This window comes from Alosa pseudoharengus, unplaced genomic scaffold (genome assembly GCF_046254945.1).
Source record: "Alosa pseudoharengus isolate Yale_2024_CS ecotype anadromous, Long Island Sound unplaced genomic scaffold, YU_APseudo_1.1 YU_APseudo_1.1_scf_14, whole genome shotgun sequence".
NCBI lineage: Eukaryota > Metazoa > Chordata > Actinopteri > Clupeiformes > Clupeidae > Alosa > Alosa pseudoharengus.
Genome location: NW_027468609.1, coordinates 7712645 through 7730340, shown reverse-complemented (window position 1 = coordinate 7730340; position 17696 = coordinate 7712645). Strand labels below are relative to the sequence as shown.

Sequence of the window (17696 nt, the reverse complement as noted above, 5' to 3'; positions counted from 1 at the left end):
ACCCCACCTCTTTTTCTCCACTGACATATTAGCTTACTGGTTCGTTCTTAACATTTTGGTTACCAGACAAGTGAGAGGATGAGCGCGTTCGCTCACCTCAAAATTGTGACGAGAGTTTTTGCCACGCGCGTCAGCTTGCGTGCACGCGATGGAAAGGGGTACGCGAGACGCATCGAAGCTGAAGCGAACGCGCGCGCAGAATGGCAGAAGGGCGTATAGCATCAAAAAGACCAAAACATAAATCCGAGACAAAATTCGACCCAATTAATGACGACACGCGTGAATAGTTATTCAGGGAGATTAAAAACGTTTCTCTTTCATGACTAAATATAGTGCTTGTTTACAGAGGTGTACGGGAATGCCGCGGAAAAACGAACCCTGAAGCGCAAGCTGCCGCAGCCTAGTGTCGTTGAGAAGTGGAGCATCCACCCCGAAGATGACGAGGAGCGTGTGAACGTGATTGTTTGGAATCTTCAACTATATTTCTGGAGATCATTTTCTGCCGTTACTGGTCGTAGGATGACGAGAATGAGCTACGCGGATCCAACGGCTGGTCGAGACCTGCTGGGGAGTCGCTCCCTCTGTTTCATCTTCATTTGTGCCTTCGCCGTGGTAACACTGGTGCAGCAGATCCTTTACGGGAAGAACTACGTGAAAAGGTATAAGCAGCCTCCTGTCAGCAGCTGTAAACATTTTCTTTATCATTTTTCCCTTATTGTCATTTTTTTTGGTAATTATGTGTTTGTCACAGTCTGATGTAAGCCCGTTCCACATCAACGCATTAGATCAGCGTATCACGCGCTATAACGCACGCGTCATACGTGTTTATGTATCAAAATCATTAAGAGAAGAGATGCGCTTGGCGTACTCCACAGAACAAAGGCTTTTAGGTCCGTGCACAAGACAGACACCACGGTGTGATTTATGTGTGAGGTTTAAGCCTCATATTCATTGTCATACACAGGCTAATAACTGGCTTATGGCTGGCTATGGCGGGGATCCGTCCGTCTTTGATTTATTGTGTTTATTCATTTCTATTTGTTGTTTTTAGTTGTATATTTCCAGCCTCTGAGACTGGTCATACATCTACTGGGAACCACAGCCGCCATGATAATGGCCCCTGTTGCCATCACTGTCCCTCATCACCAGTGCTGCCCCCCTCCCCTCCCCCAACCTAGTCAGTGTCCCCTCACCCTAAAGTGCTGCCTCCCTTATCACATTACTGCCTCCAGCCCGATGAAAATAACACTCTTAGCATAAGTAGGACATACAGTGACTAACCGGGTGCCCATTTTAAATTGTGATAGTTGATGTAGTGATTTCACAGACTGTTGTGCATGGATGTGACTACACTGCTCTTGTGCTTGTGCATAGAGGTAATTAATGTGCTGCACATAATCCCCACAGTGACTGGAGAAAGAGTAATACAGTCTGCAGTGAAAGTGTGTAGTAATCCCTCTGATGGCCGAGCACAGATTGTGACTGTAGTGCTGAGAGGCATGCTGGAGAAGGCCATAGACCAACTGTACAAACAGCAGACTTGTCTACAGTCAGTTGGAATTATGGCATCTGTGGTAAATACCCTACAACGATAATGGGCTTCTCCATGGTTTTGTTTCTGCGTGAGGTTCCTTCTTCTGTTAGGGATAAGCTTACCTGCCTGTCTCACGATAGGGTTGCTCTAGGCATGTGTAAACAGAGCTGCAAAAGTAGAATACAATCAACTTGAATGCATTTATTATATGTATGTATGGACAGTACATTGTGACAGCAGCAAGTGTTGCGCTGCTGTACTTAATTTTCGATGAATAGCAAGGAATTGTGCCATGTAATCTTGAATACAATATCCTGGGTGAATCCAGACGAACCTGTTAGCACATTTGAATTTGCTCTGCAGGTCAGTCTAGAAAGGATCCCATTGACTATCCTTTCCGAATCACAAATAACCAAGGAAAGTGGAATTGAGTAAAATACTGCAAAATCTTTCTAACCAGGCTACTATGGGTTCATGTGTCTAGTATCCACCATGTTGCTCTTTGATAGGTGTTTTCAAGGGCAGGCATTATGGTTTTATCTACACTGTACAGATATGATGGCAGTGGCACCAGCAATGTCTTATTGGTGTTTAAAAATAGGCTTCAAGAGCTTTCCAGAAAAATAGTTCTAGCACATTGGTTGAAAAGACACATGTAATGTAATCAACTCTAATCCAAAGGTATGATTTCTATTCAACCAAAATGATTTTCATTTGGAATTCTTCAGACTCCAAAGAGCTGCCCTGGGCAAAAGAGTCTATTGCCAGAGACATGATCTGTACTTCTGTGTCGGTTTATTATTCAAAACCTCCATTAGAAGGGCCATGCACAGGCTTGAGCTATGTATCATTTATCTTTAATGTCCTCCCACATGCGCTTTTCAGCTCAGCCCACAATATTTTTCTTAGATATCTCCTAAAATGGAATATTGTAACAAAACACATGGCTATAAAAATGGCTTTGGGATCGAACAGATGCTCTTCTGCAATGACAGCCCCACAGAGACGGTGGCAGGGAAGAAACCTCAAGCAGACACTGAGCCAGACGAGACTACTTACCTCCAGACAGCCTTTATATATTAGGCATGGCTAGACAGAGAGAGCTGTAGCACAGATGAAAATGAAGATGGCAAAAATGATAGCAGACGTGATCATCTAGTTATGGAGTAAGATAACCTGTCAACTAGGAGTTGGCCAATTTAGCATTTCTCATCTCTAGCTACTCTGAGCTCAATCCTCCTCAACCCCCCCCCCCCCATCCTCTCCTTGAGGGGACCTTGTTTCAGCCATGTTGAGCTGGCCATGGTCACATCCCCGGCCAGTGAGCCCTGCCTCTCTCTCATCTGATATGATGATTAAACCAACTATGCTGAAACATTCTCCTGTGGTATTTCGCTCCTACCTCTCTCTCTCTCTCTTTCCCTCTGTTTATCTATCACTCACTCTTCTCCTCTGTGTCCCCGTCACTAGGGTGCTGCTTTGTGTGTGCTCATATGTGTGTGTATGTGTGAGAGGAGGGGCGCAGTGGTGTGTGTGTGTCAATGGTTTTAATAAAGGTGTTTTTTTTTTTTTTAAATAAAGAAATAAACTGACTCATTTTCCCACCAGTGGGCAACAGTTTAGCCGACTGCACGGAGATGAGGCAGGCAACTGGAGCGGATTAAACCTGCCAGACGACTCTCCACTGAGGCCTTCCAGATATGGGAGGAGAAGGTACCGACTTCACCCACCTATGCCAGAGACCCTCAGAGAGAAAGAAAAAAAGAAAGAAAACAGCGAGAATACAGAAAGATATAGAAAGAGGATAACTGATTAGATTTGTGTTAGCAAAGCTATAGAATAGCCAGTCAGACAGTAGCATTTAGCCATAGCCAGGCACAGATGACCTATGATCTATAGCATCAGTGGCGGTCCTCGCTTGTATGACGCCCTGGGCAACCTCCCCTCAGAAAAAAAAACAATTAATTTATTAATTTTCAGTTCACTTTGGTGTGCAGATTTGTTTTTAACAATTTCACACAATCTAGAAAAATGTATGTGAAACTATAGCCCTATATTCAGAATATTCACATTAGCCTACTAATTGCATTAGTTGTGTGCTATTACCTGCTCCCTGCTCCAGTGGGGAGACCTGAGGTCCAGAGGTGAACCTACTGTATCCCTGCCTTCCTCCTCCTTCCCCTTCTCAACCTCTGTGTGTGAGACCTTCTCAGCAGTTAGCATACGCGCCTGCACAGAATATAGTCCACTCCCCACACACTGACATATGATTGACTTGACGTGCAAATCAATGATAGAAAACTGCTTGGTATTAAAGTTAAATACTTTTTTCTTTTTTTTGCAAGTGCTCATAAGATGTCACCCTGGGTACTTACCCATGTTGCCCATATGAGGATCCGCCACTGTATAGCATAGCCAATCAAGACTAAGCTTCAGTAGCCATAGCCAATCAGGGCTTAGAGGCAGGACTTAAGGTTGTTGGTCTGGGGCTCTAAGGGGGGTGAGACTCTCTCTAACTGAGCTGTCTGCGTGTTGACAGATGTGTTCGTCAGATTGGTTCAAACTCTCAGATTGCTGTAGTAAACACGCCCTGCCTAGACGAAATTAAGAAGAAAAAAAAACTCTCTCAAAGGTAGGCCAGTCAGAAACACTCCTCTACCATCGTTCAGACGGACCGCTCATTCCTGCAGCAGTCTGTGGTTTGTGTCTGTGTGACTGCGTGCATGTGTGCGTGTGTGAGTGTGTTGTATATGAACTCTGCATGCTACCTTAGGACCCCTCCACTGTGATGTTCCCATTAGTCAAAACAACTCCCTCCAACCCCTGTCCTGCAATGTATCCAACACACCTGTGTGTGTATGAGAGAGAAAGAGATGTGTGTGTGTGTGTGCACGTGTACGGAAGCGTATTGCTGCCACACTAAAATAAATAAAAAGGCTCAGCATTATGTAATTACGTGAAAAGTTTCTTATAACAATATCTTTTTCATGTTTTAACAAGATATTTATCACGTTATTACATGAAATTATCACGTTATTTCATGATACTGATATTTTCACATTATAACGTGAAAATATCATGTTATTTCAAGATATGATATTTTTACGTTTTTACAAGATAGGCCTATATATCACATTATTACATGAAATTATCACGTTATTCAAGATAATGAAACTAAACGAAACGAGAGGCAAGAATAGGATATTCTCGTTTACATGACTCAATCAAATTCTATTTTAAGCTCGCAAGACATTCTCGTTATTGAACACGGTGGATGATATTTATAGGCCTATAGCCTATGCGAACACCCAAGCATTGTCCAGAATAGTCTGCACCTGTGTGCAGTAGGCTAGCGGAGTGGCAATCGGGAGAGTCGGGAGTCGGTGGGGCCGCCGGGCTGATTATTGTAATCTCAAAAAGCGCATGCTATTGCTGTTTGAATATTTTCTTTGCTGTGCTCTCCAGCAGCCTGCACTGTGCGACTGCAGCGCTTCACTTCTCACTCCCCGCGTCCCTTCCCCACAGCCTTAGAAATGACAGCGATGACCTGACCTGGCAGGCTACCGAGCCAGAGCGCTCTATACATTCACCCACATTGCGTGAAGATTCGCATATATTTATCAAAGCCCTTTCTCCCTCTTGCATCAAGTTAGCGAAAGTTTTATTTATTGTGTTGATAAGAAGATAAAGCAGAACTATCAGGCTGTGTGAGCAGGCTATCCTGCACAGAACCTCTCAGCCTCCTTTTCAGCAGCTCTCTGCTGATACACACACATCCCTCTTCGCTGCTCCTCAGTCAGCTGGGAATTGACCACACACAGCCTACACACACATACACACATGCACAAAAATAAACACTCATCAAGCAGCACTGTGTAATAGCAGTCAGGGTGCAAGTTCATAGACACGACTTGTTATCATTTATGCCAGCCATGAGCTCTCGTGGCCTTGTTTCGTTTAGTTTCGTTATTTTGAAATAACGTGATAATTTCATGTAATAACGTGATACATATCTTGTTAAAACGTGAAAAAGATATTGTTATAACAAGAAACTTTTCACATAATTACATAATACTGAGCCTTTTTATTTATTTTAGTGTGGCAGCAATACGCTTCCGTACACGTGAGTGTATACTTCCCTTTCTCCTCTTTGCATCTGCACTTTCACTGTGCTATGTGTTTGTCAAAGATGGAGTTCATTTCCTGGTTCAAAGGTCACAGGGGTGGAGTCAAACCCTGAACCCTCTCATACGAGCACCACATTCTCCCAATGTGCTCCAGTGAGCTTCTACACACAGGCATGCGTCATAACTCCCTCACTGGTCTCAGATGTATGTATACGCCGTTTACTCAGTTCGTTTGTTTCGTTCTTTTATCCCTCTCTCTCTCTCAACGTTCCTTCCCTCCTTCCTTATTTCATGCCATTCTGTATCCAGTGTGAGGTACTCTCATCAAGCATCTTGCCCTCTCATTACACATTCTCAAAATTCACACAGTGGACAGATGACAGATGTCCATGTTGAGCACTCAAACTGTTCACAGCAATAACAGCAGCACAGGTCCATACATGGTGGCCATTTTGGTGCAGCTTCTCCGCCATTTGGGCTCCATGCTGTGTGATGCTTTCAGTTTCAGCTGGAGAACAAAAGGCATCCAAGTATCACTTTCATCTCTAACAGTATGAAGCTCTACAGAGTGAGTAATAGCTTCTGAAATGATTAAAGTGTAGCAGTTAAGACATGTCTGGTCATGTTAATTGCCATCATTTTAGTTGTTTGGGTAAGACAGCTGATTGAGTGTAATAGTTTCCACATGAAATGTATACTTTATATAAGACTAGTCCTCACATCTACTAACATCACTAAACTTATTTTGGAAAGTCTGGATGCAAAATCTTAGATTGCATGCTAAAGACCAGCTTTTTGTGCTCTGATAACATTTGATTTAGAATTATATAGCTATTTAAAAATTCTCTGCACATGCACTTTGCAATCAGTGTCCTACACGTCTCTATGTAAGGTTTGATATGTTGACTCTAGGTAAGCTTAGGTTTTTTTATTTTATTTTTGTATTCCCAGGTGCTCAGTGGCCACCAAGCACCAAGCTTTGCTTGGTTTACTGATATAGAACCATCTGAATGAATTTGCCACGTTCCCATCTCACACCCTAAGGCACACCTCTGTACTTGTGACAGAATGGGATAATGTGCTGGTCAAATTTGGTGCTTGACTTGTTTTCATGACATCACAACAGTGCTTATTACAACTCTTTATCACAGGTGCTCTAGTGTGTTGATGTAAAAATGATGTGAGGACGGTAAGATGGTTGTCTCATTCAGCCAGTGTTCATGCGAAATTTGGCATATTAACTCCACGTATGACCCAGATGAGATTAAAAAACAGTGCTGGTAAGAGTTGAAGAGTTTTGAAACTGTGTGTGAGTGTGGTGTTTGAGTAAGGTAGATGTGCTATTACATTAGATTTCTGGATCTTGGCACTAACAAGTTAACGCTTATACACAGTTTTGGTAACTACCCATCTTGCCCAGTTCAAACCAGGTAGTCTGCGATGTTTTCAGTTGATTTGGTGTGTATCTATCTGCCCAAATGAGTGTCCATAGTTACAATATACATGTATAAAATTATTATTTTATTGCATTTTACAATAATTTAGTAGGCTACAGTTATTTTTGGGCCAAAATCAGGAAGTATTTAAGTTGGGCTCCATTAAGAGACGCCTTTATATTTAGAGTGGCTTATGAGGCACTAAAGCAATAGATGTGATCAGTATTTATGCTCTGTGGGATTTGAACCCATAATCCTCCTGGCTTTGTTATCACCATATGAGCCAAACAGCAGTACTGTTGTAAGTGTTGAAACAAAGATAAAGCCGTGCAACAATATTCATATTCCAGATTCTAAACCAATTCCACAATTCCAGTCTGTCTACATAGGATGCATGTTTAAATGAAACAACATATGTAGAAGCGTATAGAAACAGATTTACGTAATTACATTAATGCACATTAGGATGTCATAGTAATTGTCTATAGTCCCGGATTTCCCATTTAACAGATTACATTTGTGCAAAGCCACTTGAAGTACCTGCAGTGCAAAGCTGTGTTCCCAATGGAAGTGTGTGGCTTTGTCCGTGCAATATATGTTTCATCAGGTGCGTCACAGAAACACAGCATTGTGAAACCACAAATGTTGATGTTGCAGTGCATTAAATATATGAGATAGCCTGTAATGAGATAATGGTGAGGTTGCCATGTTAAGGTATTGGAGTGCTACCGTCACTGTAAAGTAAAACGGTAAAAAAGATGCTTTTTCACTGGTTAGATGATATGAGATGGTGAGGAAATAATGTAGAAGTGTAGTGTAACTAATGCATGGCTTTATATGTGTAAACATTATAATGACACAGTGGAGTCAGTAGTATATTGTGAGCATTGGAGTCCAACTCAGATGTTGTAGTACTGAACTAAGAAAGCATATTTTTAATTTTAGTTAGGGTATTACAATGCTGCTGTATTGTAACATTGTAATTCTCAAATTACGTTGATTGGAACGACTGTAAAGTCTGGACAGAGAGATGTCCCTTTAGCCCAGTTCCTGACCCCAACCTTGCCTCTTCTTCCTCCTTCTGTCTGTTCACCTTGAAAGCTAATGTCTGCTCAGTCAGCGTTACATGTAGATCAATGTTTGTCTGGCGCCTCACTCAGTGTGTGTGTGTGTGTGTGTTTGTGTGTGCGAGAGAGAGAGAGAGAGAGAGAGAGAGAGAGATAGAGAGAGAGAAAATGAGGGACTGTGTGTTGTGTGTGTGTGTGTTTGCTTAAAAATAAAAAAAACAGGCAGAAGATTGGATGGCCCTAGATTAAGAGTTTTATTTCTGGCAGGTTTCTGGAGGCCTCGCATGGGGTTTTGGAGTTCAATTCCACATCGTGTCAAATGCTGAGGAAGGAAATCCTGGATGTGAAGGTCCTCACTATGTGAGTTCCATACAAACAAACACACACAACCCCACAATTCACGTCCTCTGGCCCTGATAGGACTGTCCACACACACAACATACACAGTGCTCACGAACACATCTCGTTTTAGAAAAATACTGTATGTAATATTAAAGAATGATCATCCAAGCATTGGTCAAAGGCAACACATCAAATATATACACAGTGGTACATGCAATAGTCTAATAAATGCCATTATTATCTATAATTATTATTTACATCAGTATGTAGAAAATTATATTTAACAAAACTCCTGCTCAAAATGGCAGGCAGCTGAATAAAGCTTTAATAATTAACAAAGCCTTTAAAAGAGACCGAGTTAGCCTTTGGAGGAGACCACCCTCTGTCAATGTGCTGTGCACACATAAAATATTTGGCAGGCAGGTATGCCCATCTGTTCCAAAGTTTACCGATTGGTCAACACGGCCACACAGCTCTGAAATTTTACTTGCTGATTGCAGAGCCACGGAGGGTCCCTCAGAGCATCTGTTTTCACAATGACCATCAAAATCTTATGGCAGATTGGATTTCAAAACAGTGTTGCTTACACAAACTTAAAGTCATCTTCAGAGAAGAATGAAGAATGACCAGGGCAGAGGTGGTTTCAGTTGACTTGCTGTGAATAGCTGTAAGGTGATCCCCAGCCCTATAGTTTCTGTGGCTATCTGTCAATACTGAACCTGTTTTCATGCCTGTGTGCATTTCGGATCCGACTGGATCGTGCAGAATTGGAGGGATTGGATGAGTTCATGCAGAATTGGAAAAGAATTGACATCTGCGAGAATGGTTTGACAAATAAGCTATTTGCTTTATTTTTTGATTTCTCAAAGTTGTATTATGCAATATGCACAAACACCCCACATGGATTCATGCATGCACACATACACACACACACACACACACACACTTCTGGTGCTGTTAACAGTTAAGAGTCAGTGTGTGGGCACACACTATAGCACTGCAGTGGCTCTTGAGTCCCATCTTCTAATGAACACTTCAGCTGAAGGTCAGGGCCATCAGAGTGCCGCTATTTTAAGGAACCACTTTCCTCTCCCTCCTCCCTCCTCCACCTCCTCTCTCTGTGTCAGCTTTTCTTTTCACTCATGTGTCCCTATTCTACCTCTGTGTGTGTGTGTGTGTGTGTGTGTGTGTGTGTGTGTGTGTGTGTGTGTGTGTGTGTGTGTGTACATACAATATGAACATGTTTTTGTTCCATATGTAATTGTTTTTTCTTTGAATGTGTGTTTATGTTGTGTGTGTGTCTGTGTTTGTGTGTGTGTCTTTGTCTGTGTGTGTGTGTGTGTGTGTGTGTGTGTGTGTGTGTGTGTGTGTGTGTGTGTGTGTGTGTGTGTGTGCGTGCGTGTGCATGCCCAGGGTGAAGACTTCAGAATTATTTGAGAGATGGAGAAATATGCAGGTATGCAAATGGGAGCAGAACAAGGAAGAGACCAACAAATTCAAGTCAGTGACACACACACATACTTTCTCTCACACACTAACATCTGTACACAAATAAACCTCTCTACCAAATGGTTCATCATACCCTTACCTACATATGTAACCCTGTCCTTTGTGTGTGTGTGTGTGTGTGTGTGTGTGTGTGTGTGTGTGTATGTTGTGTGTGTGTGTGTGTGTGTGTGTGAACTAGGATGTCTCTGTCTCAGTGCTGTAATGCACCCTCCTTCCTGTTCACCACTAAGCGCAACACACCATCAGGCACCAAGCTGCGCTATGAGGTCGACACCAGCGGAGTTCTGCACATCAGCCCCGAGATATTTAAAATGTTCCCTGATGTGAGTCATCAGACACACACACACACTCCCATGGCATGTGTGCTAACACACACACAAACACACACACACACACACACACTTACACACACAAACACACAAACTCACTTACTCACACAGCATACTGTATGTGCTAACACACACACACACTCTTTCTTTCTCTCTCTCTCTCTCTCTCTCTCTCTCTCTCTCTCTCTCTGTCTGACATATTTGAACAAACAACCAGATGAAAATGTGCGCCTCTGGTCTACATGGTGCAGCTTTGTTGTAAATGTGTGTCTGTGTGTTCACAGGACATGCCCTATTCAAGATCAGAGTTTAAACGCTGTGCCGTCATTGGGAATGGAGGCATCAGCAGAAACAGCAAATGTGGAAAAGAGATAGACTCAGCTGACTTTGTCTTCCGGTAAAAATGCAGCTTTTACATTAAATATATGATTCACATTAATCCTTTTACTGTACTTTTCATAAAAATGAGCTCTGTCATTGCAATACAACATAAATGCAATTATAATACAATTATGATTTTTTGAACTATGTCACCACCATAGTAGACGCTTGTAGGTGAACTGTATAATTAGTTAATCTATAAATAGCATGTGGCCTCTGCACCTATACTGGCTCTTCTCTCTGCTACCGTGTGCCTCCTCCTGTGAACTGCTGTCTCTGTGCTGCTGCTCTGCCTACTGCTGGGTGCTACACTGTCCACGTTGGGTCTCAAAAAAGCTGATACTAGCATCCAATATTTTCTGACAGACACACACACACACACACACACACACACACGCACACATAAATGCAACACTCCTTCATTGGCTGTTCTTGCTCTGTTTACCTCTCGTCCTCTCGGTCAGGTGCAACATTCCACCCATCTCTGATAAATACTCTGCCGATGTGGGATCTAAGACTGACTTTGTCACCATCAACCCAAGTATCATCACGGAGAGGTACACAGACAACTCTGTCTGAACAAAAACCTGTTGCGTAGACATATATAGGACTGCTTATGTGAATATGTGAAATTGATTTGCAGTATTGTGTGAATTAGGGCTGTAACGATTATTTTCATAGTCGATTAATCTGACGATTATTTTCTCAATTAGCTGTTTGATTGATAAAATGCCAGAAAATGGTGAAAAAATCTCGATCATTGTTTTCCAAAGCCCAAGATTATGTCTTCAAATGCCTTGTTTTGTCCACACACCAAAGATATTTAGTTTATACTGTCATAGAGGAGTAAGTAAAGCTGACAATATTCAATTTTAAGAAGCTATAATCAGAGAAGTTTTAATGATGTTTTCTAAACAAAGTTCGGGAGGAGCCTGCGGGATGATTGACAGCAATTAACTCACCCACTGCCGCCGCAGGGTAGGCCTATTTAAGCCGACCTCCTTTTCCATACGTCACACGCTCCGACGTTCGCGAAATCATCCCCCCTCCTCCCCCTACTCCTCCATTTCACCAATTGCCCTGTTACTCATCCTCCTTACACAGGGGGTGCAAGCGGTCATCGCTCTATCGCGATGTCCGCTCCAGGCACTCCAGGACCACGGACAGCTACCTTGCCAAACACGCACTTCTCCCATACATTCTAGTCTAGCTGAAGCAATCATATCGAAGGGCGAACTAGTGAATGTAGTTTTCTTAAAGAATGACACAAACCGATTAATCGATTATCGAAATAGTTGGTGATTCATTTAATAGTCAACAACTAATTGATTAATCAATGAATAGTTGCAGCCCTAGTCAATGAATAAGTGGAATATGCCACACACACCTTTGCAGTCATTTGCTGAGATTTAATACAAAGCTTAATTTATCTCACAGAGCCAGCCACACACACACACACACACACACACACATCTGTGTGTATAACAGTCACTAAAAACACCCACTCCTTACCACAGGTTCCAGAAGTTAGAGAAATGGCGGAAGCCCTTCTACGAAGTCCTGCAGTCGTACGAGAACGCCTCCATCGTGCTGCCCGCCTTCTACAACACACGGAACACCGACGTCTCCTTCCGCGTCAAATACGTGCTGGATGACTTCAGCTCGCCGCGTGGCGTCTTCTTCTTCCACCCGCAGTACCTGCTCAACGTCCAGCGCTTCTGGTCGCTGCAGGGCGTGCGCGCCAAGCGCTTGAGCAGTGGCCTCATGCTAGTGACCGCCGCCATGGAGCTGTGTGAGGAGGTGCACCTGTACGGCTTCTGGGCCTTCCCCATGAACCCAGCGGGGGTCTTCATCACGCACCACTACTACGACAACGTCAAACCACGGCCCGGCTTCCACGCCATGCCACACGAGATCTTCAACTTCCTGCACATGCACACACGCGGCATCCTGCACCTGCACACACAGCCCTGCAGCTGATCGCCCAAAACACTGACCGCAAACATGGGGCAGAATGGGCACACTCATACACACACACACACACAAGTGGAAACACACATACACATATACATACACACACACAGATGGAAACACACATACACATACACATACACACACACACACACACACACACACACACACACACACACAAGGGTGTAGGTTTGGTCTCAGGTTTGGTGGGGACACACCAAACCACACCAGCCTACACCAAGACACACCAGCCCGCTTGGCTCGCTTATCTACCAGTGCTACCCACAAAGCTAAGTAGCATATGCTTTGACATTCTCTCGTGCGTGTCAAGTAAACCCCCCTTTGGTTTCAGCCAATCAAATGACAGCGTTTCTTTTACTGTTGTCCTGGCCGTCGGAATCCAAATAGCATAAAGGAGATCGCTAAAATATTGGTGGGAACAATTTTGTCACCCCAAAATATTAAATGGAACTAGTCACCATGGTCCCCATCTAAACCTACGCCCATGCACACACACACACACACACACACACACACACACACACACAGTTCACTTATGCACTTGCAGGTAAACATACACTCTGTATTAAACATAGACACAGGGATACATCAGAGCATTCACACACAAAACAAGACAGGTCCATACACACACACACACGAATACACACATGCATCAACACAAACACACTTAGAGCTAGTCAGGAGCACAAATACACAGGAGTGCATTATAATCACTGTTTTTTATCCATTTAGGCAAACAGGCAGGACTCTCTGCCTGCTTACCTATGCATAGGGACCAGCTGATATGATACTTCTTCACACTCTCACACACACACACAGCTCCGCACCTAGACAGCTACACTCGTCCACACACAAAAGCCACAGATACGCAAATGTAAATCAGGTTTCTAGGTCAAGTGTACTGGCGTATACAACGAATTTGGTCTCTGCATTTATCCCATCCATGAATTAGTGAACACACAGAGCACACAGTGAGGTGAAGCACACACTAACCCAGAGCAGTGAGCTGCCTTGCTACAGCGGCACTCAGGGAGCAGTTAGGGGTTAGGTGCCTTGCTTCAGCTGTTCCTACTGGGCGGGGATTGAACCAGCAACCCTTCGGTTAAAAGCCCGAAGCCCTAACCAGTAGGCCATGACTGCCCTGAATATACAGATACAAGTGTGGCGTATGTAACACTCATCGTCTTAAACGTACACATATTTTATTCTTACTTGTCTCTCCCTCTTTCATACACACACACACAAACACACACACACACACACACACACACAATTGTGTGTTGATTTCTTCACTGCGTCAGTAATAAACTCGTACCAGTAGGGGGAAGTATAGCGTCACTCCCCTTCAAAAGCCGTTTTTTGGTTGACTTCTTGCCCAGCCCCCATACATTTTCATTAATTTATTTAAATGTATTTTCATTTGAAACCACTCTAATGAGCTGTGCTACACACATCTACAGTGCCTCCTTCCTCACACTTCTTCTCCTTCTCTTTATCCTCCATTTTGTCCTCCATTGCTCCATCCCCTTCAACCTCTCATCCCGTTGCCGTGGCAATGCCCGGCCCTGCCAAGTCTACGGCTCAGAGTTGTTGCTGCGCTGCGCAGACTTTTGTGTACCTACTTTTTAACGTCTGATACTCTTTGTACACAAGAAAGAAACATATAAAGACAAAAAACACACACACAAAAAAGCATCAATGTGATTGGCTCACTGGCAGTCAGCCCTGTGATTGTGAAGACTGTTAAGTGTTTCAGTGATGTGATGTCCTCTGTGGCTATACAGCAGATTTTAACTTTTACAGTTTCAGTCCACACATACACACACACACACACACACACACACACACACACACACACACACTCTGACACCCATGCATACACACACACACACGCACCCTTATCATGTACGTAGACATAAGTACCCTATGGATTGTGGTAGGGGCATTTTTGATTTCTCTGTAAATAGCTTTTGATGTGAATATTAAGATGTTCTTTCTTATGATCATCTTTGTTCATTGCAAACTGTGTTGTGTGTGTCTGGGTGTATGGAAATATGTGTGCAAGGAAGACATTTGTTATATCTTCAGTGTCTGTTTCACAACAAATGATCTTTTTAAATATGTATGAGCACACACACACACACACACATATTTTAAATGGAGGGGTCTCTCTTTCTCATTCTCTATCTTTCCCCCCTAATCTTTCTACCTTTTTAAATCCTTCTGTTGTTTTCTTCTTCACTGTCTCTCTATCCCTCTCTCCTCAACCTTCCTGCCTTGTCTGCTCTGCTCCATTCCCTCGACTGCAACTTTTTTTGCCTTGAAAAGCTATACACTTTTAAGGCCACATACATTTACACAAACTGGGGCACACAGATACATACACACCCCTGACTGTGCAGCAATTCCTTACACACGCACACACACACAAACAAATATATTTGCGTGCATATGTCTACAAACTCGTATGTGCCCATGTGCTGTTGCCCACACCCTTCCAGACTCACACACATATGCAGATACACTCACATGTGACCGCATGTGAGAAGACACCCTGTCACGCCCTCTATATGCATGCGAAAACATGCTTGGACGTCCATGCGAGGTATATGTTTCTGTAATTGCTTGTTTAACGTTACTGTCTCAGCTTTAAATCATTAGTCAATGCACTGTATGTACTCTGTCAGTCCTAGCATGGGAGTGTGCGTGTGTGTGTGTGTGTGTGCATGCATGTGTCCTTAGTTGCGTGACTGCAGGTGTGTGTGTGTGTGTGTGTGTGTGTGTGTTTGTGTGTGTGTGTGTGTTCGTATTCTCTCATTCTTTGAGACATAAACAACCACACAGACACAAACACACACACACTGCTCTGGTGTGGATGTCAGATGTGGTGGTTAATAATTGATCGACTGCAGAGGTGAATCACTGTTAATATGATAGTGAAGATTGCATCTGCTTCCCCCATTCACTCCACAAACAGCCCTGCAATGCGAGTAACCTTCACAGTAGCACATTTATCAGTGAAGCATAAATGTCTACACCTTTGCATTTGATGAATACATTGTATCATACATATGAAATGTATTCATTCTGCATCTGAGTGCACCCTGAAAACACATCTCCCAAAGAGAGATGAGACTGGAAGTTACTGGAGAGAGGTGCGAGAGACTGTTGGAGGTTTTTTGGGGATGTTATGGACAGCATGACCAAGAGGCATTTGTTGCTGTGTGTGAATAAAGGCTATAAATGAATGCTTTGGACTCTCATCTGACTTGTGCGTTCTCCATTTAACACAGCCAGCAGACTAACGCCCCTCCCCCCACACACACACATTACTGCTGTTTCCATATCAACTGCACTGTGACATCACCAAGTCACTTTCATTATAGACCCTTTCAAGAGAGTTCCATTATCAGCATCATAGTTGGCCCCACAAAGCTTCCGTTTTAACATTCCATATGTTATCTTCATGCAGAGGAAGTAGATTGGGAACCAAATAGAATGTTCAAGCATTGTTTTTGTTTTTATTGTTGAAAGGGTCTATAAACATGTATACCCACATATACGTACAATGTACCGTATATACTGTATATCCACATTAAAGGCGCTCTAAGCGATGTTATGTGGTTTCTAAGCTAAAACATTTTTTGTGACATACAGCAAACATCACCTCGCCATCCGCTAGCTGCCTGTGCCCTGAATACATGCGGTCTCTGTGGACAGCCCAGGCTCTGAAAACGGCACCAAAAACAACCTGGTCCAACCTGGACCATAAAAACACACTCTCATGCTCTCCCACTATATCATCAAACCATGTCTGGGTATAAATAGCTAAATATTTCATCACCCCAGAAATAGTTCTGTCCATCAGTATACATTCGTTGATAGTAGCCTACACCAGTGGATTCTCTTGCTGTCATACCTGCACAGCCTGTTGCACAGATTAATTATGCATGACCTTCCAAGGTTAATCAGTGTTAATCTCATAGTGAGGGATGCATTTGTCCATTGGCTCTGTCTGAAAAACATTGGAAACACATGGCTGCATAATTGCTCACTGTGCTGTTACAGCTGTTATCACACATTCTTTGTAACTCACAAAATACAGCAATGTGTCCTCTGTGTCAGGACCCGGTCTGCACCAGCCCCACCGCCTTCTATTCGTGTTTGTCTGTCTGTAGCAGCAGGGTGGCTGGGGACCTGATAACCTGATGGGCCGTAGGATAAGAGGGCCTGGGCTCTGCAGTTTTTTCTGGGCTCCTCTCCTTTCTTCCGTCGGCATTTTGTTTGGTTTTACACATACCCTAGACACACAATTTTTGGTTTTACTCCATTGCACTGACTTTTATATTTCACCTTAATAAACATACTGTATTATTCATATTTACATGTAGAACTCCCTTATGGTTCTCATGACTTGAGCATGTGTGACATCTGGGACTAGCTTTGTCTGTCTTACATACTTGGAACAGATTGTTAATGGTCACTTTATCTTGCACAGAAAGGCCTACAGACAGACAGACAGACACACACACACACTCAAATGAAGAAATCCGAGCTACATGGAATTACATAAGCACATCCTCAGGAAGGACTACAGTCAGACCAATCAAGATTATCACCTGATGTCAGATGCGAAACATCTTCTCCCATGCCAGCTCGAGCCTGAGCTGAGGGAACTCACGTAAGTAACAGCCAGGTGTTGTCACCTAAGGGCTTCTACATACTCGACGCAGCCGACCGGTAGCGCGACAACGTGACGTCAAAATGACGTAGATCTTGCTGGCGCGCCAGGATTGAAGCCAGGTAGCGCACCACTCATTTTTTTTTTCAGACGAGCGCGACAAGGCGGAAACAGGAAGATGGACTAGTTCGAGGGCAAGCGAGAGTTGCAGTGTTTTGTTACAGTCGTGAATTTTTAATAGTTTGCTGGATAAGTTAACAAAGTTACCAGTGAGAGTTGTGTGATGTTCTGAACTAGT

At 43.3% G+C, this 17696-nt stretch overlaps 1 protein-coding gene across 4 annotated transcripts; it reads left to right on the top strand.

Annotated features, from left to right (window-relative positions):
* The first annotated feature begins 294 nt into the window (after positions 1 to 294).
* On the top strand, positions 295 to 15959 carry st8sia5 (ST8 alpha-N-acetyl-neuraminide alpha-2,8-sialyltransferase 5). 4 transcript variants are annotated; one of them, XM_076283681.1, is made up of 9 exons: positions 295 to 659; positions 3143 to 3247; positions 4074 to 4166; positions 8432 to 8524; positions 9920 to 10006; positions 10194 to 10338; positions 10629 to 10741; positions 11190 to 11282; positions 12243 to 15959. In XM_076283681.1, the coding sequence occupies exons 1-9, from the start codon at positions 520 to 522 to the stop codon at positions 12703 to 12705; spliced, it is 1332 nt and encodes a 443-aa protein (XP_076139796.1). In that variant the 5' UTR covers positions 295 to 519; the 3' UTR covers positions 12706 to 15959. The 4 variants fall into 4 exon arrangements, with proteins under 4 accessions (XP_076139796.1, XP_076139793.1, XP_076139795.1 ...); XM_076283678.1 differs by lacking the exon at positions 4074 to 4166 and having other exon boundaries at positions 297 to 659; XM_076283680.1 differs by lacking the exons at positions 3143 to 3247; positions 4074 to 4166 and having other exon boundaries at positions 297 to 659.
* Positions 15960 to 17696: the final 1737 nt, after the last annotated feature.